General features: G+C 42.8%; 1 protein-coding gene, 1 long non-coding RNA gene, 5 other non-coding genes and 1 pseudogene across 10 annotated transcripts; all 8 read left to right on the top strand.

Moving 5' to 3' along the window:
• The first annotated feature begins 581 nt into the window (after nt 1-581).
• Nucleotides 582-13,879, top strand: LOC136549365 (G-type lectin S-receptor-like serine/threonine-protein kinase At2g19130; annotated as a pseudogene).
• Nucleotides 13,880-14,945: 1,066 nt separating this feature from the next.
• Nucleotides 14,946-17,419, top strand: LOC136550866 (uncharacterized). The gene is made up of 2 exons (XR_010782385.1): nt 14,946-15,115; nt 17,151-17,419. It is a non-coding gene; the product is annotated as an uncharacterized lncRNA (long non-coding RNA).
• On the top strand, nt 15,195-15,280 carry LOC136553139 (small nucleolar RNA SNOR75). The gene has a single exon (XR_010783045.1). It is a non-coding gene; the product is annotated as a small nucleolar RNA SNOR75 (small nucleolar RNA).
• LOC136553072 (small nucleolar RNA Z105) lies at nt 15,362-15,428 on the top strand. Its single transcript, XR_010782977.1, has one exon. It is a non-coding gene; the product is annotated as a small nucleolar RNA Z105 (small nucleolar RNA).
• Nucleotides 15,653-15,738, top strand: LOC136553140 (small nucleolar RNA SNOR75). Its single transcript, XR_010783046.1, has one exon. It is a non-coding gene; the product is annotated as a small nucleolar RNA SNOR75 (small nucleolar RNA).
• Nucleotides 16,524-16,611, top strand: LOC136553138 (small nucleolar RNA SNOR75). The gene has a single exon (XR_010783044.1). It is a non-coding gene; the product is annotated as a small nucleolar RNA SNOR75 (small nucleolar RNA).
• LOC136553071 (small nucleolar RNA Z105) lies at nt 16,666-16,733 on the top strand. The gene has a single exon (XR_010782976.1). It is a non-coding gene; the product is annotated as a small nucleolar RNA Z105 (small nucleolar RNA).
• Nucleotides 17,420-18,058: 639 nt separating the features above from the next.
• LOC136550865 (uncharacterized) lies at nt 18,059-25,123 on the top strand. Of its 4 annotated transcripts, none has more exons than XR_010782383.1 (14): nt 18,059-18,665; nt 19,460-19,842; nt 20,565-20,764; nt 21,165-21,332; nt 21,513-21,824; nt 22,108-22,266; nt 22,351-22,503; nt 22,601-22,780; nt 23,032-23,163; nt 23,247-23,984; nt 24,089-24,229; nt 24,341-24,466; nt 24,589-24,676; nt 24,748-25,123. XR_010782383.1 is itself a non-coding variant. In XM_066542449.1 (13 exons), the coding sequence occupies exons 1-12, from the start codon at nt 18,248-18,250 to the stop codon at nt 24,453-24,455; spliced, it is 3,102 nt and encodes a 1,033-aa protein (XP_066398546.1). In that variant the 5' UTR covers nt 18,061-18,247; the 3' UTR covers nt 24,456-24,466; nt 24,589-25,123. The 4 variants fall into 4 exon arrangements, 1 of the variants encoding a protein (XP_066398546.1); XR_010782382.1 differs by having other exon boundaries at nt 18,061-18,665; nt 24,086-24,229; nt 24,748-25,122; XR_010782384.1 differs by lacking the exon at nt 18,059-18,665 and adding an exon at nt 19,248-19,374 and having other exon boundaries at nt 24,086-24,229; nt 24,748-25,120.
• Nucleotides 25,124-25,417: the final 294 nt, after the last annotated feature.

Genomic DNA, 25,417 nt, shown 5'->3' with positions numbered 1-25,417 from the left:
GGCTAAACCGCTTCGCTGACTTTTCCTAATTTTGTGCTGCGCTCAACGATTTGGTACATATCACTGGGAATAAGCATGGATCCTTTCTTTGTCTTCCTTGAAATTATTAAAAATGGTAATTATTTAGAAAAGAGATGCATATAATTTCAACTATGTTGTGACTCTGTCTCTGTGGTGTTATCTGTAGAAGATGTTTGGGCCTATTTGGCGAAGCCCCCTGCCCCTAGGGGCCTGGCGAGACCTCGAGGCCAAGGTATAACCAATCACGAGGGTTCACGTCTATGGAGGGTTTGGATACAATCATACAACTGGATGACAACCTTAGTGTCCACTTGTCAATGGATGCATTAAGGTATCATATATATATATGTAACAAATATATACACCTTGCTAGTAGTTAGTCTGATACTCTTTTTTTTCTTATCTTGACTCGGTGTTGTCAAAGGACTGGGAGTCAAAGATAAGCTTTTCCTAACCACATTATGTTTAACAATGTTCCTATATACCAGTCGCCTGGTTTTTTTTTGTTCTGTTCAGGCGATGTGTGGTCCATCGATTTGTCATCAAGGTTTGTGCGCCGTGGAGCTGTCTATTTGCATCTATTCGAATCGGATGTGATCCATTACCCGATAGCACCCAGCGTTTCCGGATACGTTTGCTGTTCCACACTGTTCCTCGGACTGCGTGTTAGGGAAGGGAAGGAAACGGAGGCGACTTCCTCGAGCTCGTCGCGGTGCGGCGATTGCTCCGGTGGAGTCGCGGATCCTCGCTGCGGATGCTGTCGGAGGTCTCCAGCATTGCTCTTCTGGTGCGTGGTCGCTCTATGTTGTTCGTATTTGTACCTGCCTTGCTCTTTTGTTGCTGCAAGTATCGGATCCCGTTTCTGGATGTGTGCTCGATTAGTTCGACTGGTAGCTCGAGGTCATAGGGTTAGGGATTGGTGGTGTAGGGGTGTTCTGTGCTGCCGCCTCTACCCCACGCCTCGTGCTCGCTGCCTACGCGGTGCGCCTGCTTGCCCCCGCCAGGCCACCGAGCGCTTCCGGCCCTGCTCTGCTTCGCTGCTCGCTGCGAGGGTGCTGGCGCGTACATTGGGGGCGTGCACGCGCTGGAGTTCAGGGTTGGGGCACTGGACGATGGGTTCGTGGGGACAGCGCTGGTCGGAGCGTATGTGGCGTGCGGGCGTGTGGGGGACACAAGGAAAGTGTTCTACAGGGTTAGCCTGTTCGTTTGCTCGTAAACGATCCTAAATTTCCAGCCGGGAACAGTGTTTTTCTCTCACACCAAACCAGCCAGCAGTAAATAATCCACGATACGATACGGCCTCCCGAACAGGCTGTTTCTGCAATTGTTTGTGAGAATTGGAACAAGTGGTGTTCCGTACCAAGTTAATTAGGTCCACATTCAATCAGATGATTCGGATTTGCTCTGCCCAAGTGCCCATTATGTGAAGTATAATAACTCTATCTTCAAATCTGGAAATGTTGTAGCCAGAACTTGACTTGGCATTTATTATCTTCAAAAGTACCAAGTTTGAACTTTAGATAAACACGTTTGTTGCTGACAATAGAAAAGAAATTAATCATAATCACTTAGTTAAAATAGTTATCAGCAGCTGTTATTGCAATTTGAAACCGAATGTCTAAAGGACAGCGTTTTTGTCAAACTTTGAAGCTCAATTAAAATGGATTTCACCTATAGGCCAATACACAAATTTGGTGTTGTTCCCAAGTGTAGTGTATGGGATGATGAAAAATATTATTATTTGTAGAAATGGTACAATAATTGGATACTAAATACTTGATCAAAGTAGCTCTGTCAGTAGCTCTGAAATTCAGTTAAACTGACTGAACTTTAACTGAACTCGAGTTTCAGTTAAACTAACTGAACTTTGGAGCCCCTCTACCCCTTAAACCGTGAGGAATCAAACCTTGGTCCTTAAACCAATGTTGTAGATTATAGATCGAAGAACAACTTTTGGAGCTGGACGTTGAGATTTTCAGACCGATTGGCATCATTTGCTATATTGTGCCACTGATGTTTTAATGTTCTTTTCAAAATGGATGACACTGAAAAGATGAAATAGTCATCATCATCCAACGACGAATCTTCCAATTCTCTTTGGAGAAATGATTTGTGAGAACTCATATCTATCAATTAAGTATGGCCAAGGATTTAGATAACTTGATCTAGCCACCTACAGCCTGTCTGATGGCGGTTACGACTGGCTGGGAGGTGGCCGTGGCCGGCTGGAGGGATGCAGGGCCTCATGGGCAGAATAAAGTAAGGCCGATGGAGGCTGGGGGTGGCAGAGTGCGTGCGTAGCTGCCGGCCGGGTGTTGCCTGATGGGGCGTGGCGGCGGCGTCATTTCCCTGTCACTTCACGTTGATTATTCTAGCGATCTCCCGCATCCCCATCACGTCGCGTTGTTGGAGGTCTTCCAGAGGTCTCCCGCATCTCCATCTCCTTGCTCTTTTGGTCATGTCTGTATTCAATCTCGTTTCCTAGTGCCATTTCGTGTGTATTGGTTTAATCTGTAGCGTGAGGATGGCACTTGGATGGAGAGTTGTCTGTTTGAGGTCTCCTGGCATAGGAGTGCGCGATTTTGGTTGAGCGATTTTGGTGACATTTTTTTGCAAATGAGGTGGTTTTCTTGTAGGTGTCCGTGTTAATTAGGGTTTGTTTTGATTTATTGTTCTAGGATTTGATGGTTTCTGGGATTTATTTTTTTGGTTCGAGGCCATGGATGATCGAGTTGTGTTGCTTTCGCCTGCCCGCTGATGCCTTGGCTGCATATGGCCTTGCCAAAATCTGGAACATTCTGCTCAGATCTCACTAGTTTTCAATAAGAAAAGAATTTTACAATAACACTTTTGCCTATCCGGAGGGTAACACAATAGTAGTTGTGCTTTCCTTTTCTCCTATCACTGTAACTAATAAAAACAGAGAAAGTGATGGATTTAGCCCCACGCCGCGCAACTAGATGAAACAAGTGCAGTTTTTCCCTAGTGCCTTTGATAAATTCGAAGCCAACATGGTAGTGTATCTGACCTATGTAGTCAACTAGTATTTGGATGCTGACATCTTTGAACTGATCTGCTATGTTCATAATAGAGAGAAAAGTCCATTGGTCAACATTCAGCGCCACTTATTTGTCTTTGAAAAAAATATACTACAGTACTGCTCCTTTCTATACCACTGAACTATGTGATCCTAATTTTTGTTTATTTAATATATTTCAGTACCCCTCTTGTTTCCCTAGAAAAACATATACATACGCAAAAAGCTCAATTATCTAGGGCTCTTGCTGGTCAGTGTTGTTGTCACACCCAATTTTAAGGATAAAATTGAATGCACAAAACTCGTGTGTGCCCAGGGATCAATCACACATACAAGCTGACAAATTACATAAAGTATCATCTCGGTGTCTCATACATCAGAGTTATAATACAACTTAGTCTTATACATCACAGCGGAAATTAAAAAGGTAACTCTCACGTGGAGCACCATCACAGGGAAGGTCAACTGGTTGACCACAAGCCTAAAAATCATTCGGAAATTCCTCATACCCATTGTCATCTGTTACCCATCTGGGATTTTTATCCAAATAAAGAAAATAAACAAGCGTAAGTACATCCCGTACTTAACAAGTTCACATGGGGTTATGAAGCTCAAAAAGGTTGACGCTGGTTTACTGCAGTTAGCATTTTTAGTAGGTCAAGCTTTTATTCTCAGGTATTATCAAATTATGCTTAAGCTCCCATTTAGTCCCATATGAACAGATATCAGAGTCAAATATATCATATATCATCATGGAACAACTTAAATGATCAACAACAAGTAACAAGTTATTCTGTGAGTTTTCCGGGCCGCTCGTAACCGTGAGCACGGCTGTTATAACAGTTTGTTACAAATCATGTTAAACTCTTGGTTCCATAGAATCATTCATCATCATGTAGATCAAGTTCAGTTAGAGCACTAGCAATCTACCCATATGCATTTACCCCATAGGAGTCAAGGGAACAAGGCATCAAATGTCTAGAATGTCCTTAGGATTATCAAAATTAGACACATGCACATGAGTAATTGATTAAAGTGTAATAGGACACCAAGGTAGGCCCATGCTATACTTGCCTTGGTTCACAAACTCTTGCTGGTCCTGCTGGTCGTCGAAGAATTCTAGATCTCCAACGTTCTCCTCATCGTCTGAACGCGACCAACACGGCAACATACAATATTCCAAAAGCATTCATGCAAAGCAAACATTCCTATCATTAGAACAGTACACCAATAGTATAGAAAATAAGATAAAATATTTGTGAAAATGATCTACGTCTCGCTACGATCACGTCAACGCAAAGTTCACGAAAAACGGAGCTAAAATGCGAAAGTTATGATTTAAACAGGATTTCCTATAGCAATATATTAAATTAAATCTAACCAGGAAATTAAAAGGTTCCAAACTTGACTAACAGTGATTCTAACATGTAGAATATGAAATTACGAAGCTAACGCGATTTGAACGGATCAATTCGGAGCTAAAACGACAATTTTATACGCAAAATAGTTCAAATCGCATTTCTGTAAATACTGAAAACGTATTTTAGACTTAAGCAGTGATCTTTACGCTTTCAAAACGAGAATGCGTAATAAAGGAAATACACTTTGGACTGCGGGTTAGGACTTAGAAAAGTACAGGGTCTCTTTAGCAAAATGACCCCCGAAGAGGTATGTTCTAATCTCGACCGCAGATCGGAAAACGGACGGCTAGAGTCAAATCTGGGGGAGAGAGAGAAGGGAGACCCGGCCGGCACAGTGACAGCGCGGCGGCTCTGCCATGAACGGCGGCGAAAGCTCGCCGGCGAGCTCGGTTATGGCCCCACGGGCCACGGAATGCATATCCGAGGGCACCGGGAAGAAGCGGGGGAGCGGGGGATCAAGGCTTGGCCAAAGAGATGGCCGGAGGGTGCTGCCGTGGCGGCGGTCGCCATGGATGGCGGCGTGGAGCACACGGGCACATGCGGCCAGGGCTCTAGAAGCCATGAAAATCGAAATTAACGGTACAGGGAGGTAGAGGGAGGCTAGGGGGTTCTCACCGCGGGGAAGAAACTGGTCGGAGACGGCTCGGGGAAGGCGGCGACGCGGACGGCGATCTTCAGTCGGCGGTGCTCCTCCGTGCACGGTTGTTGGGGCTTTCGAGGCGAGAGCGAGCGAAAACGGCGCGGGGAATAGCAGGGGGCGCGCGGGGGGGGGGGGGGGGGGGGCTCGGCTCCTTTTTATCGAGGAGGAGCAGGGGACGCTCCCACGACGCACGTCGTGGCGGCGGTTTCGAGCCGCGTGGGAGGAAAGGGACGGCGCTGACAGGCGGGGCCCAGGCGTCAGCTGCAGGGCGTGGGGAGCAGGCGCGCGGTGCGATTAAGCGCGCAGTGCTGGGCCAGCGGTTGCTCGCGAGCTGGGCTGGCGCGGCTTGCTGGGCCGAGCGAGGCGCGCGGCTGGGCTGGCGGCTGTGCTGGGCCGCGCAGCGCGCAAGGGGGAGGCGAGTTGGGCTGGCAGGGCGTAACGCGCGAGCTGGGCCGCGGGAGGGAGCAGGGCCAACGGCCGAAATGAGAGAGGAGAGAGTGAGAAGGATTTTTTTTCCAAATAGATGCCCAAAAACATTTTCAAATAGGTTTTGAATTCATTTGAATTTTAAATCAAGATCAATCATCACAAAATTAGATATGCAGCAGCATGTATGCATCAAAAAGTTTCTAACCTTATTTTTAATTTTAATTCCATAAAATTTATTATTTTCCTATATTTTAATGCACACATATTTGCATAAATAAATCATATTTACTAATTTTAAAAGAATGTAATTTTTAGGGTGTTACAGTTGTCGAGCAGGTGCACAACTAACTCTAGTGTCATTGTTATTACAGTCTGGAATTAAAATGAAAAACTGTCTGTTGTTCTTCTCCATAACAGTTGTAGTTCTCTGTTGCCACTTAAAAGTTAGAGACTAAAGTCAAGCAAGGTTTTGGAACTACGCATGAGTTCTCTACTTCTGCATGCTTATTTTGATTGCTACAATAACTGGCAACTATTTGTTTGTTATGAAGGGTATTTTGCCAGATGTGCTAAAGTGTGTCAGTGACAATAAGAAGCATATGCGAGAATGCACTCTGACTGCTCTAGAACCACGTCACGAGTAGATTGATGAACTAAAGGTTTGTATATTGCATAATAAGGGAACTGCTTTAAGATTGTTACATTTACATCCTTTTATAAGTCAAATTGTATGATTGATCAATTCTCTTTCAGTGCCAGATTTTTGTTTATAGTTTGACACCACATACTTTGGTTGATATGGCACCATTTTCCACCTAGAGCTTGTTATATTATGTGGTTTTCTATCAATGATACTGCTGCAGGAGAAACTACATCACTTGTACTTTAGTGATACCAAAGAAAGTTCTAAGCATATGCAAACCAAACAAATAAAAGATTCAGTTATATAATTGCAATCTGCAATAATGTAAATTGTAAGTAACGGGCACCACAATTATAGTTCTGAGCATATGCAATATGCTGGTGTTGAACCATTTCCCTCCTCATCCATTAGTAACATAGCACTTGTTCGGTTCATTGATGCTTTCATCCATCAGTAGTCTGTTAATTGTGATTTGTGTCAGCACACACCACATTTTTGTCCTTGTCCTTTCATAGAAAAAAAATTGTATTTTTTTATTGTGATTTGTGCCAACATGGACAACATTTTTGTCCTTCTTTCCATAGAAAAAAATTGTTATTTGTGATTTGTGCCAACGCATTTCAGATGAGGTCACAAGGGACATACAAGGGGACATCCCTTGGTGTATGCTTTTCGCGGATGATGTAGTGCTAGTTGATGAAAGCCGGACATGAGTGAATCAGACTGGAGTTATGGCGGGAGATTTTGGAGTCCAAAGGTTTTAGACTTAGTAGAACTAAAACTGAGTATATGAGATGTGACTTCGGCACTACTACTCGGGAGGAGGAAGATGTTAGTTTGGAAGGTCAAGTAGTGCCTAGGAAGGATACCTTTAGATATTTAGGATCAATGCTACAGAGGGACGGGGATATTGATGAAGATGTTAGCCATAGAATCAAAACAGGGTGGATGAAGTGGCGGCAAGCGTCTGGTGTCCTATGTGACAAAAGGGTACCACAGAAGCTAAAAGGCAAGTTTTATAGGACGACAATTAGACCTGCTATGTTGTATGGTGCAGAATGTTGGCCTACGAAAAGACGACATATTCAACAGCTAAGTGTCGTGGAAATGCGTATGTTACGTTGGATTTGCGGTCATACAAGAAGGGATCGAGTTCGGAACGATGATATACGTGAGATTAGGGGTAGCGCCAATTGAAGAAAAGCTTGTCCAACACTGGTTGAGATGGTTTGGACATGTGCAACGGAGACCTCCAGATGCACCGGTGCGTAGTGGAATCCTAAGTCAGGATAGTAACGTGAAGAGAGGCAGAGGAAGACCGAAGTTGACTTGGGTAGAGGCAATAAAAGGAGACTTGAAAGGATGGAATATACTCAAAGACTTAGCCTTAGATAGGAGTGCTTGGAAGACAGCTATTCACATGCCTGAACCTTGATTGCTTCTGTTGGGTTTCAACTCTAGCCTACCCCAACTTGTTTGGGACTTAAAGGCTTTGTTGTTGTTGTTGTTGTTGTTGTTGTTGTCATACTATAGAAAAATTGTAATTGTTAATTGTGATTCGTGCCAGCACAGACAATATTTTTGTCCTTGCCTCTCCATAGAAAAAAAATTGTTATTTGTGATTTGTGCCAACGCATTTCAGTTATTTGTCTGTCATACTATAGAAAAAAATTGTAATTGTTAATTGTGAAAATTGTAATCACTTACACAAATGAATTGTATCTGAAGTTTTGTATCTGTTGATTTTGGAAATGAAATTTCAGTAGTACTCCTAGCTAACAGATTACTCGCAAGTCGTTTTCAGTGTGGAAAGAATTTCTCACGTGTCTGTTTGGTCTGTAAGAAATTAGCGTGGTGATCTGGACGTAATATGCAGTTGTTGTTTAGGACTGTAGGTGGGATATGTCAATGAATCTGGACACAAATGTGGCTTAAGTTAATCTCGTGCAATTTTGTTTCAGAACCAAAAACGGAAGGTATACCAATGAACTTGCATATAGGAGTAATAAGAGTGTGTATAAGCTTCAATAAATTCAACGCATTTCTGACTATCCTCATATAAAAAGCAGTGTGTCATAAAAAAATGAATAAATGCGGTTTCATCTGGCAAAAACATGGCACTATAGTGGTTATGTGCTTGTTTGAGGGTGTTGTCATTTTTTTGTCATTTATGTAAAGTTTCCTGAGAACCTTTGAAGTAGGACTCTATTCATTCACCACTAACTCCTTTGTTGATGCAGTAGAACATCTGACAAGAAACTGAACTGCTCGTTTTAATGCAGCCAATCTTGAGATGAGGGACAGTGACCCGGAGGCGACACTTGAGGCAGACTTTAAGCGAGCGAGAGCTTCCTGAACCAGAGAACGCTGCAGTTTGAGAGCTATGAGATGTCCCAGCACACGCAGGAGCAACACGCTGTAGCCTGGCCTTGTGGTCATCTCGCTGGTAAGCATGTTCAAGCACTCAAGATCCTAGTTGACATGTCAATAAATATTGATTTCTATGAAGTTTCATACTTCTGCAGCCTACGTCATGATACGGTCAAAAGGAACCTACATTATGTTTAGCAGCTCCATCTTTTCTTTCGTGCCAACCTGATTTCTTTGTGGTTGGATACATGTTTAAGGACAAGGAAATTTGCTGAAATTTGTTGCTTAAAATTTGTTGTATAATCAACATTAACATAACAGTTTCTTCCGATAAACCATGACCTTAAAATATTCATCTATTATGTCCATCATGAGCACTTTAGGAAATAATCCTTGTATATTGTTTGGTGCTCTTGTCATGTGAAATAGGTGCAACATGCTAGACAGGACAGAACGTTCATTCTTTAATCTTTCTTAGTAACTATACCCTTATCTTAATGTTCATGTGTAGTGAACAAGTGATCTGGTCACACAATGTTAATGTATGGTAGTTGCTTGCTGTCTTTTTGGGAACGAACTTAGTTTTTTGCTATCTGAATGTCTGTTCCAGCAATCTATTGACTATAGAAAGGTATTTGTGCCAGCGCAGTTCAAAGGCTATTTCACTTGAATGTTTGCTCTATGTTTCTTCTGATTTCAAATCATTTGTGTTACATCTCTTAGTATTAATGGGTCAGTCATGTTCAAATTTGCATGGGGCTGCATGGTGTCTGGAACAAGACAACTTGAAAGAGGAGGGTCACTGGTACATGGGCTCCAAAACTGGCAGCGAAAAGGTATGTATTTGTTTAACAGTATTTATGTCTCATTATTCCTTGGTGGTTTTGATGGTGTAGTGGTACTAAGTTTTATCTTAAAGTACATTTCGTCCCTAATTGCATACATATATAGTAGAAATTGCATTTTCAAAAAGTAATAGTTACACTGATTGAAATGTGCAATTTTCTTTTCTATTGTCTGAAATTATCGACATGGTATAAATGGTAGAAAAATTGATTATGCCTTCAAATTTGGGGAGTTTATAATACGTGCTATCGGGTTTCATCTCCATTAGAATGGCTAGATTTAACGTTGGCTCGCCACGCCTAACACAACCCTCCTCCTTTATTAGGGCTTGAGACCTGCTATGTTAGCCATAGAATCAAAGTAGGGTGGATGAAGTGGCGGCAAGCATCTAGTGTCCTATGTAACATATACAGTATAATTGCATTAACAACATGTAGTATTTGCACTATCTGAAACGTGCAATTGTCATATTCTTGTTTTGTAATTTTTGTAAATTAAATGTCCTTGAGCTTTAATTTATGGGATAATTACTGATCGTGTCTCTTCTATCCTGACCTTACACATTTATGTAATTTTGAATGTAACATAGGGACCAAGCATCTTGCATTGCTGTGAACAGAAAACTGGACTAGTACAGTGAGTTGTGGATGAGCTTTTTGTATGTTTAGGATCATCAGGAAGCATGTGGACTGTGAAGTTGTCAATGGTAACATACCAGCCTCATGCTGATTTAGAATCCACATTGCTAGTTTTCCCCCTTAGTTGTTAGGTTTGCTGAAGCTGAATAGTAAAATAAGTTATTTACCATGTCTCAGGTGGAGATATATTTGGAAAAAGTGAGGTGAGTATTTGGTAGAGAATTTCTCATACTTCCTCTCTAGAAATGTTGTTTAAAGTGCTGCTATGGAGAGGATCAATTTTTATCTGTTCAATTACCCATGCAGATGTCTATCCTGAATAGTTCAGATGCATTAGAGAACCTTTCTATAAGTCTTCTTGAGCTTTACTTGGAGTGCCTTTCTATAAGCAGATACTAATTTAGCTTTGTTGACCTATTTAAATTACAGCAAGGAATTGCCAACAGTTACACCTGTCATCAATATTCGCATTTCTAAAGTGCATATAATGGAGCAGTTATAGTATGGGCCCTATAGGATTGCGAAGGCGCTGAACTTGATATTAATACAGTAGAGCTTGTATTGTTCTACACGCCTTTTAACATCAGTACATACTATTCTGTTACAATCCTAATTCATGTTTTTTGTGATTGACAGCTTGTACTTCTTGGAAGTCAGCTTACCAAATGAGATAAGCTTGTAAGCATGACGCTCAAGTACTAGGATGTCATCTGAAGCTGTGAGCTTGTCAGTAGATACTGATTTATTGTGCTAACTCACCTTTTTCTCTGTTTTTTATTTGTGTCTGACAAAATCAAGTTTTTGTCCTTGTCCTTTCATAGAAAAAAAATTGTCCCTTGTGATTTATGCTAACTCACCATTTCAATTGTTTATTATGATTTGTGCCTGCCTAAACCAAGTTTTTGTCCTTATCATTTGTGCTAACTCACTTTGTTCTTTGCATACTGTGAAAATTTAGGAAGCATTCCTAGATTTTTAGGGCATGCCAGGAAAAACCTGATCTGGTTTTAGTGATCTTTGGTGCTATGATACATACACCTTGAGATATAGGCCTAAATGGCTCGGGGTATTATAATGGTACCACAGAACATATAGATAGTGCTTTTTTAAGCAATAGTGGGCTTCTCTAATTGCACATATATTGTCAGGCTTTTCTATTTGCACAGAAATACAGTACAATTGCATTATCAAATAGTAACAGTTGCACTAATACAAATGTGCAATTTTCTTATGTGTGGTCTGAGTTTTTCAGCATCATTTAGATGGTTCATTCTTTACTCAGTAGAAATGATTATGCTTTCATTGTTATGCAGTTCGTAATGTCTTCTATCTATACTTGAGTGTGTATTCAACAAATCATCATGAAATACTAATCCTACTTTAGTGACAAGAGAGAGGGGCCATGCCTGATTTTATGCAAGGTGCTGTGTGTCAGTGTGATCTCCAATAGCAGATTATAGAGCATTACAGAACAAAGGAGATGAAGGCAAAAAATACAAAATTCTGTAGGTTAGTACCTTTTCCCTTGACTGATCTTCGTATCCTTTCTTCTTGTTCATGTTTTGGTGTTTTTTCTGTGCATTTATTTACTAATTTTCACCCTTTTCTCCACTCGTGCTCTTTCTGGATCCAGATTTGATCGGCATGCTGGAGGGTGCAGTGGCAGAGTTGTAATTTTCTGTGTATGCATGTACGTGTGTTTATTGGGCCGATAGTTTCATTTTGGCCCAAATGAGCACCAACTTCAGTTAGCGGGTATCGGATCATGCGCCCGTTAAGGTTTGGCGGGTTGATTCACGGACCCGATAAGTGGCTGGGTGACAGAAACGACTACAACAGATTCTGACCGATGGATGTACATCTAAAGGCTGTTAGCCATCGCCTGAAAAGTTGTTATATTTCAGGCACCTGAAATATAGCAACTCCCTATGTTTAATATATAACCTTTGTTTACCGGTATTCAAACACGTAGGTTAGCTATTGAAGACAACGACATGTTCTCTCCGAATGAATTAAGTAGAAGGATGCATGCTTCATAACATCCCATCCGAAACTCCATATATAATCAGCTTGTCCTCCTCGGTATTCCGTTCTTATACTCCATCTTACAGTAGATGGTTTGTGACTTTCCATGGTCGGCGACAACGGCGCTGGATGAACCAGTCACTCTCATTTCAGCTTCCTGTCTTCCTCCTATATCCCAATCTGCACTGAACTGAAACTTCCAGCTGGTCAAGAACTCAAGATGGTGATCCCACCCATTGGTGCGTGAGCATCTGATCGATCCCAGCCTCTCGCTGGATAATTTATCAGCAACCGTGTCAATTTCCTTACTGATGTCATTTTAATCTGTTCTACTCTTTCAGCTATTGGCGCGATCATGTTGGTCGCGATCGTCGCCTTCTTGGGCGTGCTGTTCCTCTGCTGCGATAAGTTCCTCTGGGAGATCATGTTGGTCGAGAAGTTCCTCTGGGAGATCAGGCACGAGAAGCCCTTTAGGTTCACGCCGCGGCAGGTCGCCGGCTTCACGCGCGGCTACTCCACCCGGCTCGGTGCCGGCGGCTTCGGCACGGTGTTCAAGGGCGCGCTCCCCAACGAACTCGCCGTGGCGGTCAAGGTCTTCCACGCCAGCCTCGAATAGAAGACCGAGGAGGCGCAGTTCATGGCGGAGGTGGGCACCATCGGCCGGACGCACCACGTCAACCTCGTCCGGCTCTTCGGCTTCGGCTTCGACGACGCCCTGCGCGCGCTCGTGTACGAGTACATGGAGCACGGCGCGCTCGACGCCTTCCTCCTGGGCCGGGGCGGTGAGAACGTAGGCGTCGGCCTTCCGGCGCTGCGCGACATAGCCGTCGGCGTCGCGAGGGGGATTCGGTACCTGCACGAGGAGTGCCAGCAGAAGATCGTGCACTACGACATCAAGCCCGGGAACGTGCTCCTCGACGGCGAGCTGACGCCCAAGGTCGCCGACTTCGGGCTGGCGCGGCTGGTGAACCGCGCCGACACGCACGTGTCCGTCTCCTGCGTGCGCGGCACCCCCGGGTACGCCGCGCCGGAGATGTGGATGATGTCGGGCGTCACGGAGAAGTGCGACGTGTACTGCTTCGGCATGCTCCTGCTCGAGATCGTCGGCCGGCGGAGGAACTTCGACGAGGCGGCGCTCGAGAGCCAGCGGTGGTTCCCCATGCTGGCGTGGAACAAGTACAACAGAGGCGAGCTCGCGGAGCTCATCGTCGTGCCACCGAGACGTGGCACCAGTCGTAGCGCGGCTGCTGCTGCGGCGGTGGCGGTGGGTGACGAGCTGGAGCGGCAGCAGTGCAAGGAGATGGTGGAGAGGATGTGCAAGGTGGCGTTCTGGTGCGTGCAGCAGCTGCCGGAGGCCAGGCCGCCGATGAGTGCGGTGACGAAGATGCTGGAGGGCGAGATGGACGTAGCCCCGCCGACGAACCCGTTCCCGCATCTGATGGCAGCGCCGGTCGTGGCGAACCTGTGGACGACGACGATGACGAGTGGCAGCGCTGGGAACAATGGGTCGCCTTGACACTTAACCACTGGGACGACAGTAGGGGAGCCTAATTGAGCTTGACTTCATGTGTCTGTTTGGCACAGCTTAACTTTATTAGTAAAGATGTTTTTTTTTAAGATAATAGCTTCATGAGCAACCTTCTATGTGAAGCTGAGCTATTTTGAAAAAAATATTTGGTAAAACAGCTTTACCAACAGCTTCATGCATGGATGGGAGAGAGAAATAAGGAAGAGAGCTAGAATAAGCTACTTTTTTTTTAGCTTTATCCTAACTCATGTCTTCGTGAGATAGGAAGAAAAACAACTTTATGGGCGAATCTGTTTTGGAAACGAGTGTTTGGCAAATAAAACAGCTCATGAAGCTATTGTGAGCTGTGCCAAATAGGCCCATATATTTTCATGTTGTGCGCCTTGTAGATGTATATATATACACAATATCCGTGCATTGCATCCGGTAGTGTGTTTCGATAGTGTGTAAACTAACTAATCTGTGTAAACTTGGAAACTATCAATTAGGACCACTAAATGTTGATCCAATGAATGTGGTGAGATGTGGGATTTTTTGCCCTTAAGCCCCCCCCCCCCCACCCCCCACCCCCACCCGCCGTCCTTTTTTTGCGCTTAAGCCCCCTCACCCCATCAATTGAATCAACATCCAGTGGTCCTGATCGGTAGTTTTCAAGTTTACGCAGGTTGGTTGGTTTACCCATAATATGTTGCCAATCTTTAAGGCCTTGTTGTACCTTGTATAAAGAAAAAAACCTTGAAACTTACAGTATATGTATTTTGTTGAACTAGTCCACTAACTTGTTTTTCGTTTTGGAAAATCGCTAGCAAGACTTCTACCGTGCAAAATATATTAATAGAGGAGAACTAGTCCATTAACTTGTGTTCCTACACGTCTTGAAACTTTATAGTACATAAAATTTTATGGGAAACTGAATGGATTCAATGATTAAAATTAACTCAGTGTCCTAGATTTGCACTCTTAGTTACTACTATCTGTTTCATATTATAAGTCCTCCTTCTTTTTTATATACATATTCTTTATTTATGAATTTGGCACACTCTCGTGCCAATTCTTTCAACATGTTTCTTGTGTGCTACCATCTGATACCTCCTATTAAAATCAAAAGTTTGAAATCAAACAACCTTGAATTTTTGAAAGGGAAACATACAAACTTGATTTGAGAGGAGCTAAAAGAAGAGTTGACTGCAAATTTGGCTTTTTTTAGCAAATTTGGTTTTTTAGTGGAATTTTGAGCAAATTTGGTAGGAGCTTCGTCGTGATGTAGAAAGGCCCACATTGTCTTTTTCTAATAGAAGCCCATTATAGCTGAAGATCTGGCCCAAGGCTTGTCCTCCGGTTATCCCTGCTAGGGTTAGCCCACTGGCTCTCCTATATAGAAGCGCGGCGAGAGCTCGCGCCGCCGCCGCTATCTCATCACAAGCCTCTCTTCCCCAGCCCCCTCCGAGAGGGCGAGAGCGAGAGGAGTCGCGCCGGCGAGAGAGCGAGGCAGCCGTCCCGCTGCGATGAGGGCCAAGGTGAGCTCCCCTCCCCTCTTATGAATCTCGTTGCGCCGCCCTCTGTGTACTTTAGCGGCCTTGCGCCGTGTGGTGTGGTTCTCTGTGATGAGCAAACAGATGACGAGTCCGATCGAATCCATTCCATTACACCATGGGGACAACCGAGGCATTTGTCTGAGAGAACCCACCGCTCTTGCTGTAGTGATGCTAGTATATATTTTGTTTCCTGTTGTTATGTCGTTCGGTTGTTTGTTCTTTTTTTGGTTGGCATGATGAGGAAGGAAATACAAGTCTGATCTACTAGATGAGAAATTCCTCCTACTCATTCTGAATGCCAACGTTCCTTTTTTGTATGTACTGGTATTTTGGATCTGGGGATTTGAAGTTTCCCTAGTTTCCAATTGAACATCTGTGCTGGTTTCCAATTGAACATTTGTGCTGGTTGTTAGGACAGTGCAGGTATATCGAGCTGCTAATGCAATCAAATCATCTCCGACTATTGTTGTATTTCATGGGTTCAACATACAACCTTAACCCAAGAATTAGATTATGTGTTCTCTGTGATGATCAAACAGATGACGAGTCCTATTTAATCCATTCCATTACACCATGAGGACAATCGAGGCATTTGTCTGAGAGAACACAGCAATGTTGATCTAGTGTTGCCTATATTTGTTGTTTGATTGTTCTCTCATTACGAGGAAACTAATAAGATTGTGTCTGATTCATTGGAAGTGATATTCTTCCTATTCATTTTGAATCCCAATGGATACTTCATGATTCTTTTGTTTATTAGGTCCACTAGTATCGAGCTAATTGTTGGCCATTGCAAATTAAATAAAGCATAGTGATTCTTAATCAAAACTTCTCTTTGTATTATTTTATTGGAATTGGAAGAAGCTTTACATTGGAGCTGTTAGTAACCAGCAGAGCTTGAAGCTTTGTGCTCATTGGTATGGGCTGCAATGCTGCTTGTGCCCTATTGTTTGTAGCTGCTTGCTAGAGCAGCTACTCTCTAGCTTACCGTTATAGAAAGTGCGTGACTCAAACTTGCTGTGTATTGCTAAGACTCAACTCGCTAACTGCCTGCGTTATAGACTTCACTAACACATACTGCAGCAAGGATTCTACTGACAAATACTCTTTCAAATAGTCTTTATAAGTAGCATTGTAGAAACTAGTAGAATATGTAACGAAAATGTTGAATGTGATTTGTTGAGGGTGCTATTGATGCTGCAAAGGCCTTGTGGTGAGGTCCCAAGCAAGGGGTTAGAAACATTGATTTATATGTTGAATAATAGTAGGTGCCCTGGTGGGCAAGTTTGCTACATGTGATGGACTGCACAACATAATTGAGCTGAAGCATCGCACATGGCTTTGTTTGTGTTACTCTCAAATCTGTATTTGTTTTGTGGTATTGCACTGTTCTCTGTGATGAGACAACAAAGATGACAAGTCCGATCTAATCCATTCCATTAAACCATGGGGACAATCGAGGCATTTGTCTGAGAGAACTCTTGTTTCTCAATTAACTAGTTTCTGTTTTCTTGCCTTGTATATTTAATTGGTTGGCATGATGAGGAAAGAAATACTGTGTCTGATCTAAGTGATGAGAAATACCTCCTACTCATTCTGGATGCTCTCCTTTTCCTTGTGTTTTTTTTTTCTTTTTGTGATTTGGTGTAATCTGGCATTTTTATGGGATGTAGTACTTGTGATCATTTTAGAGATGAGGAACACTTCATTCTGAATGCTGTAGTCTCCTTATTTTCCTTGGTGTTTCTTTTTCTTTTTGTGATTTGGTGTAATCTGGCATTTTTATGGGATGTAGTACTTGTGATCATTTTGTAGCTGAGGAACAATTGATGCTTCATTCTGATTAGATCTGTGAAATTCCGCAATAACAGCTGTTGTTGATGTTGGCGTGCCCTTTTTCTTTTCTTTTTATTTTATTTTTCTGTTTGCCTAGGCTTCGTTTTGATCTTTCAGTCCTTGACATGCATCTTGTGGTTTCGCTGATACCGTCTTGTATTCTTGTTTGTCTGATGTTCAGTGGAAGAAGAAGCGGATGAGGCGGCTCAAGAGGAAGCGCCGAAAGATGAGGCAGAGATCCAAGTAGGCAGGTCCATGGAGTGCTCTGCGTCCTCCGTGTCTTTGCATTCAGTTGTTGTATACTGAATAATTCAAGTTTCCTTTAGTAACAGAGTCTGTAATGTATTTGAAAGTCTTTACCATCGGTGTCTGTCCGTGATCTGTAATGATGCCTACTGTCATCTTAATATGGTTCCGAAACCTTTTTTTTATAGAACCATTGTTGCATCATGAAGTGCATTCCTTTGGGTTCGTTACTCTGTTGTCTAATTTCTACCATAAAGAAAATCTCGCCCTGAATATAGTGTCTCTTTAGCTGATGTGAATGCTTGTCAATGGTTGTGGATTTTGACATTGTTATGTTAACAAAATGTCAAAATTGTGATGTGTTGAGATTGGCTATATGACGTTCGTCACGGAACAATGATAAGATGACACTCGGTTCGGTAGGTGCTGCCGTTGTTATCGGTACCGAGAGATGAAACTAGGCTCTGAGACTTCTTTTATTAGATCCATCGACTAGCTAATGAAAGTACAACTTACCAATTAGCTAATGAAAGTATGAAACCTGGCCAGTAGGTTAATAGCACCGTATTGCTTGCGCCGTGGTAGGTTCCCTGCCATATAAACCGTAATGATACGTATGCCATGATTTCCAAGTTAATCTTTTTCATGTAGAAAGACAAAAAATTCCTGAGTAATTCTTCTTTGCAATTGCCATATAAACGAAAAGAGTAATTCTTTTTTGCAATTGCAATTGTAAAGGGGAGGAGAGAAATAAATTAGGTAGGAAAGAGAGGGGTAAATTCAGGCCAAACAATTGGAGGAAATAACGACCTCTGCAAAACCCCGACAACGCCGCAAATTCCTTCGCTGTTTCGAGCCCTTCACCCCGCGCCGCCCTCCTCTCCTCTCTCCTCCCCTCCTCCCACCCATCCCCTGTCTTGGGGAAGATTCAAATCCCCCCGCACCGCCCCGCCGCGCCGCCGTCGCCACTAACCCGCCCCGCCGCGCCGCAAAACCCTACCCTACCCAAGAAACCCCGGCTCCGGCGGCGCGATGGACTGGTACTCCGACGACTCGGACCCGGACATCGACGACGACCTGCGGGAGGACCTCGACGCGCTGCGCCGCTCTTGCATCCTCTCCGGGGCCGACCCGGACGCCGCCGTCGCGCAGGTCTCCTCGGGCCTCGCGGGCCCCTCCACCCCCGCCCTCGCGGCGGCGCCGGGGACGGCGGCTAACCATCATCATGCGTCGTCCTCGGACGACGACGACGAGGACCTCGCCCTCGTCCGCAGCATCCGCGCCAACCTCCACCACCTCAATAAGGCCTCGCCCGCCGCCCCCGGGGGCGACAACGACCCGTCCTCGCCGCGCCCGATCTGCACGTGGCCGCCGTCCGACACCGACGAGGAAGAGGATGACCTCGAGACGCTCCGCGCCATCCAGCGCCGCTTCTCGCATTACCAGTCGAGTGAGTTTTTCTTGCCCGCGATCCGTTTCCATCATCCCTGCTGTCTGATTCGGAATTGAATTCTAACTAGCCCCTTCCTAGTCCTAGCGTAATTACCGCCAATTCATGGATTGCTTTTTAATTAACTATACCACTGAACTGGGACAGCTTTGATTCAGCTTCGTGTATTGGCTGCTAGTGCTAAACTGACTGACATCTGAAACTATGAATGTGGCGAATTAGCGAGCTAAATTTTGATCAACCGTGCAATGATCTGAACTGTATAGGTCGTTACAAACATGAACCTTGCCACCTGTGTTCTTTTCACTTTTCTAGATATTTATTTATCTTTCTCTGATCTGTCATAGTTATCAAGGAATTAAAATAGATGACTAAGTACATATTCCTGCGCTCAGATTTAATACACAATTAACCTTTACGAATTTTAATGCAATTCATGACTAGTTTAATGGTACATGCTAACATGCTAGGGGATTGTCATCACAAGCATTGTATGTAGCTTCTTTTGAAGCTGTGGTATACTAGTAAGAAATTCATAATTCAGCACATGTTCCTTTGTAAGGTAAATGCAAGCAGTAGAGTCTTACCGCCTGTGACTGGAAGGTCCTGGGTTCGAGTCGCGGTCTCCTCGCATTGCACAGGCGAGGGTAAGGCTTGCCACTGACACCCTTCCCCAGAGCCCGCATAGAGCGGGAACTCTCTGCACTGGGTACGCCCTTTTTTTCCTTTGTAAGGTAAATGTGCGCACCACACTTGATGAATGGTCCTTAATCTTTTTGATTTACCTATTGTAGGTACCTCCACTGCGTCACCGAAGACCATGAAACCTGAGGCGTCACAGGGAGTCCACAGTGACCTTTTCATGGACAGGTCTGGTGATGATTTTGCTGCGCAGAAGCAAAATGCAAATGCTCCTCACCGAGATGGGTTTCCAAAGGCTGCGCTATTGTTAGTGGATGCTCTCAAGAAGAACAGAGCATGTCAGAAGTTCATTAGAAGAAAAATGGTAAACATTGAAGCGAAAATTGAAGAAAATAAGGATCTTAGGGATCGTGTAAAATGCCTTTTGGGCTATCAGTTAAGTTGTCGAAAATCAGTCGGCAGATCTTTAGGCCAGAAGGAGGATCCTCGTGTCAGGTTGATTTCCCCCCTGAAATCAACTCAGCCGTGTACAAAGGTACTGGCATCTGTATTTCCAGCTATGCGTTGGATGTTGCATGATACACATTATTCCCTTATACAGGATACATAAAACACTCAGACCTTGTATTGTTATCCCTATCGCTATTCATTCTTCCAAATCTACCATGGGAAAATTAGTAATTAGCTTAGCCTAGAGAATTTGCCTACCTTTTGGTTTCTTTGCAACTATTGGTTGTAAATACCTTTACGAAAACCTTAGCGGCATCTCTTTATAGACATCCATGAGATATTATGATCTGCTCTGTTAGACAAACAATTTGTAGCAGGTCAGCTAACTCAGTCACAACAGTGTTTTTATATGAACCTAATGCTGTATGTACTAAACTCCTCTTAGTCATGTTAGCTAATTTGTTTGGTTTCAACTGTCATATAATATATTATTTACTTTGTTTTTTAATTTCATTTGCACTGCAACTTATCATTATTTATCTGTTTTTTACATGCCAATTTTTCTATGTGCAAGGTTATTTTTTTTAGTATGTATTTTGTTGTATATGCTATCAAAACTACTGTTTTCCTTTTGCGATGAACAGAATGATATAAATAATCCTTGAAACATGGAAGTTTTTGTTTCTATACTACATATTGTTACCCTCCTGTGGTGCAAGAATTATTGTATTCTAGTATAGCTCAGTTTAGTCTTCTAGTTTTGTTTGACACAATAAACCTTATGAAAGCGACATATATTTGGTGCAGAACAAATATAGGAAGATGCCTGCACTATTTCTTGGCCCAGCTGAGAACCCACATGTTTCAAAGTATGAAATGGTGCTGAAGCAATTCCCGATGTCATTTAAGAAGCAACCATGGTCAGATGCAGAGAAAGATAAACTTGCCAGAGGAATAAAGCAGCAATACCAAGAAACATTGATTTTGGACTCGCTGAATAATGGAAGGTAATTTCGAATTTCTCATGGATTTTACTCTGCAAACTATATGTTTATTTTTTGTTGATAACACTTCTCCTTTAATTCTTCAAGCATACCAAATCTCAGTAGAAAAAATTATGATGCTTCAGTGCAAGTTATTAAGTATTTCAATGATGTAGCCTGTTATAAGTATTCTGTAATGGGTCTGACTGAGTAGATGTCAGTTAATGAACTGACAGTTTTGTCTCCTGCACTGTTTGGGGTTGAAGTATCCCACGAAAAGAACTAGGTTTGGCACAACCTTATGATTTTCAATGCAACTTTAGTATTTTATTGTCTTTGTTTGTAGCCTGCCCGTGCTTGTTTCGGACTGAAAGGCTTTGATGTTGTTGATTACATTGCTTTTAACAGAATTGTTGTGCTGCAGTGCTGATGGTGACTTCAGTGCGGTTGATATGGCATATGCACTGACAAACGGTGCTGGTAATTTTGAGGTGACTCTAGAAAATCTTAGATCGGTTCAACCATTAATAAACTGGGATAAGATTTCTGCTATGTACCTGCCTGGTCGATCTGGTGCTGAATGTGAATCAAGGTACTTCTGTTCTCCATAATTTTTTTGTTCGCCTACACAGCATGCTTTATGTCTCTGTCTTTCATATGATCATATCGCACTACTGTTTGCTTACGATGTGATTTATGTAGTTTCTACAGCCTATTTTCATAAACGTGAAAAAATGTTCATTATTAAAGAATTCTGATTGCATTTGATCAGGTGGCTAAACTGTGATGATCCATTGATTAACCATGAAGCCTGGACTGCGGACGAGGAAACAAAACTTCTACTAATTATTCAAGAAAAGGGAATGTGCAACTGGATTAACATTGCAGTTACACTGGGTACTCACCGGACTCCTTTCCAATGTCTTGTTCGTTATCAACGAAGTCTGAATCCCCATATACTGAACAAGGCCTGGACAAAGGAGGAAGACCTTCAACTTCAAGCTGCTGTTGAGACCTTTGGTCAGAAATGGCAACTTGTATCAGCTAGTCTGGATGGTCGCACTGGCACTCAGTGCTCTAATAGGTAACATGTTATTCTCAGCTTCATTGGTAGAGCTACTTCCGGTTGGCTGCTGCTGTTTTGCTTCAGTTTGTGTGTGGTCTGCATTTGTGGCTGGCTGGTACTGTACAGCTGCAGCACTGCAGCAGTAGCACAGACGAGCAGGGCCGTTCCTTCTCTTTTAGTTGCCTTTTTTTTTGGTTTGTTTCATGATATTGATATTGCTTTCGTTGATAAAGTTTCTCTTTTGCTTTCCATTATCTGTTTTTTTTTTCTTGTCTATACTTTTTACATTTGTCTTTGCTAGGTGGAGGAAAACCTTGCACCCTGAAAGGACCAGTGTGGGAAGATGGCTTCTGGATGAGGACAAACGTCTCATGGTCACTGTTAAGCTAATTGGACCTGGCAGGTGGAGTTTGATTGCTCCGTTTATTCCTGGCCGAACACAAACGCAAATCTTCGAGAGGTAATGTAGTGGTTTGGATATATTAGCTCAAAGTTTACAGTTTGATGGTGATAGTAATGCTAGCTCTTTATTCTTTTAAAACAGGTGGTGCAATATTCTTGATCCAGATCTATATCTTGATGACTGGCGGCCTGAAGAAGATTCCATGTTATTGGCTTCAGTATCTGAGTTTGGGCCTTGCTGGTCCAAGATTGCTAAGACGATAATTCCTGGACATAATGATAGTATGTGCTATAGGTAAAACTTATTTTCTTTTCTGCTTTAGCATGATGCCATCAATAATATGTTTTTGGAGAAGCTTCCTTGGTAATGGTTATTTCGTCATGAACTGCAGACGATGGAGAAAACTTTGTAAACATGAAGTCCAGAAAGTTAGAGAAGCCAGACAATTGAAGAAAGCTATTTTTCAAACCAATTTTGTTGATAGAGAAAAAGAGCGGCCTGCAATTCGCCCTCATGACCTAATATCACTTTTACCCTCCAAAGGTGACAGATGTGATGAGGCCATTGTAAGGTATTGCAAATTTCTATCTAGTAGTTGTGTACTTATCTCATTATGATCTCTTTTCCATATGTTCTCATTTCAATCCCAATTTATTGGTGAAGATCACCCCTCAGCTAATGATATATCGAAGTCATATACATGCAAATATGTAGTATCTGAATACTGATATTAGTATCACAGCGATCAAGCAGGAATGTTTCATACATTACAAAGCTTGACTTGTTTTTGCTCACAAGTTTGTCCCATATTTGATTTTGCAGGGGTAGATCTAAAAAGCAAGGCGAAGAGAACCTAGTTGTATCCAATACTGTCAACATTTCAGCTGGTCTTGATTGTGTTGCTGCTAATACTGTTTTGAACACCAGCTCAAGGAGGTCGAGAGTATCGTCAGGGTACATAACAAAATCTTGACTTTCAATTAATTATATCTATCATTATGCTTGCTCACTATTTTGTGCCATATTTGCTTTTGCAGACATAGATCAAAAAAGCATACTGAAGGGAATAGTATTGCTGTGCCTGATGATCTCAATGCTTCATCCAGCGCCCCTAGCTGTTTCAGGAAGAGGAAATCTACTACTGGCAACAATGTAGCTGCAAAAAAGAGATTGAGGGTATCTATCAGTGTCAGTGCTGATAATGAGGTAGAGACAAATAGAATAACGGACTCTGTGGCTGTTGGTGAAGAGGGAGCAGTCAAAAAGAGAACAAGGCGTTCGAAACTTGTTGGCCATGAGGGGGCTGTCAGAAAGAGAAGGGGATCTGATAATGAGGTAGGGACAGATAGAATAACGGAATCTGTGACTGTTGGTGAAGAGGGAGTAGTCAAAAAGAGAAGAAGGCGTTCGAAACCTGTTTGCAATGAGGGGGCTGATAATGAGGTAGGGGCAAATAAAATAACGGATTCTGTGGCTGCTGGTGAAGAGGGAGCAGTCAAGAAGAGAACAAGGCGTTCGAAACCTGTTGGCAATGAGGGTGCTGTCAGAAAGGGGAGGGGCTCTGTCAATAGGGATGATGAGGCAGGAACAAATATTATGATGGATCCTACCATGGGTGAAGATGGAGTAGTAAAAAAGAGAACAAGGCGCTCAAAACCTGTTGGCACTGAAGGGCCTGCCTCTATTGGTGGTGATGGTGTAGTCCGAAAGAGGACAGGTTCTGTCTCCACTGAAAATCATGGTGCTGTTACAAAAAGGAACAGTGCGTCATCAAGGTAGCACTTCAATGCAGTGGTTTCTCATAGACTCATGATTTGCATTGATCTTCATGTGGAGTTCATTAACACCAAGAGTGTCTTTTTTTTTGTCCTTTCAGGAGGAGGAAATCAGCTGTAGTTAATTTGCCAACTGAGGCTGTGCCGAATGCTGCCACTGACTTGGACCTTCCTTGTGCAACTTCTGAAGAAAGAGTTGTTGATGATGGAAGTATGGATAAAGGGAGAAGAAAATCAACCCCGAGGTATTTTGCTTTACCTTTGTCGTTTGTTTTTATCTTTTTTGGTGCATGCACATAACATTGAGGTGAAGGGTGTCAGTTGTTTCCTAATTTTTTTCACCGTGTTGTTTGCAGACCCAAGCAGATAAACATGTCTGAAGGGGATGCTGATAAAAACTCCACATTCACACGACTTGCCAATTGCCTGTCGTCTGCCCGTATGAAAGGAATCAACAGGAACAAAAGATAATTGAAGTTGAGGTATAATATCATCGAGAATTGCTGCATTCGAAAGACCTTAATATATTTGTGATTTCTTTTGGAACCTGTTACTCTTTTTGCTGCTGTATGGTACTGACATTTGCTTGTTTTTGTGGCTATAGAAACCAATGCTTGAAAAGGGTTTAGTTTCACCTGTGAAGATGACTTTGCCTGTGGAGATTACAGTCAGTACACGTGGAATGCCCAAAGGTAGTAAAATGTGATCTAGAAGTATCCAGGCTCAAGGGATGAGAAATATTCTTATTGTTCTCTCTGTTCAGGATGGTGCTCAATAAGCTGGAGTGTCATCGGGCACAGTGCCTTGTATGTGAGCAGCTCCACAGCAGATTCCCTTGCACAAGATCTCTTTTAAAACTACTGGAGGACATCTATTATAATGAGCTTGTTTTGCCGATGCATCACTGTGCTGCCTCGCTCTTATGCAGGAATCTTTTTTAAACAGAACCAGGGTCATCTAGATGTCATCTGTTGGTGCCAAAACTGGCACACCATATACCGGTAGTAGTTAACTTGTAAGTGCATGCAAAGAGTATCACATAAGCTTTGAATTGAACCCAATTGATAAAAGTTCTCCCAAAATATTGCGGTCCTTTCTTGTTGGTGGCTTATTATTACTAAATATAAAGGTCATTTCTATCTTCGATGCGAAACTAAAATTGTACAACTTGTCTAGTTGGAGACCCGGCAAGTCGTTTCCAGTTGGTGCTATAGGTACTGGGCATTTAACTCGTCGATGACTGTTGATCGATTCTGCATTACGTTTATGCGATGAATGAGCTTAGTTCTCGCCAGTAGCAATTCCTTAACTTGCAATCGCATCAAACCTTTGGCACTAGCCAATAATGATACTAGGACAGTCATTGACACTTGGAAGCTGGTACGAGTCTATTCGTGTATGCCGGCCGTATGTTATTGTCATCCATATATGAA

The sequence above is a fragment of the Miscanthus floridulus genome, chromosome 4, assembly GCF_019320115.1.
Source record: "Miscanthus floridulus cultivar M001 chromosome 4, ASM1932011v1, whole genome shotgun sequence".
Classification (NCBI taxonomy): domain Eukaryota; kingdom Viridiplantae; phylum Streptophyta; class Magnoliopsida; order Poales; family Poaceae; genus Miscanthus; species Miscanthus floridulus.
This window is presented reverse-complemented; position numbering and strand designations above follow the sequence as displayed.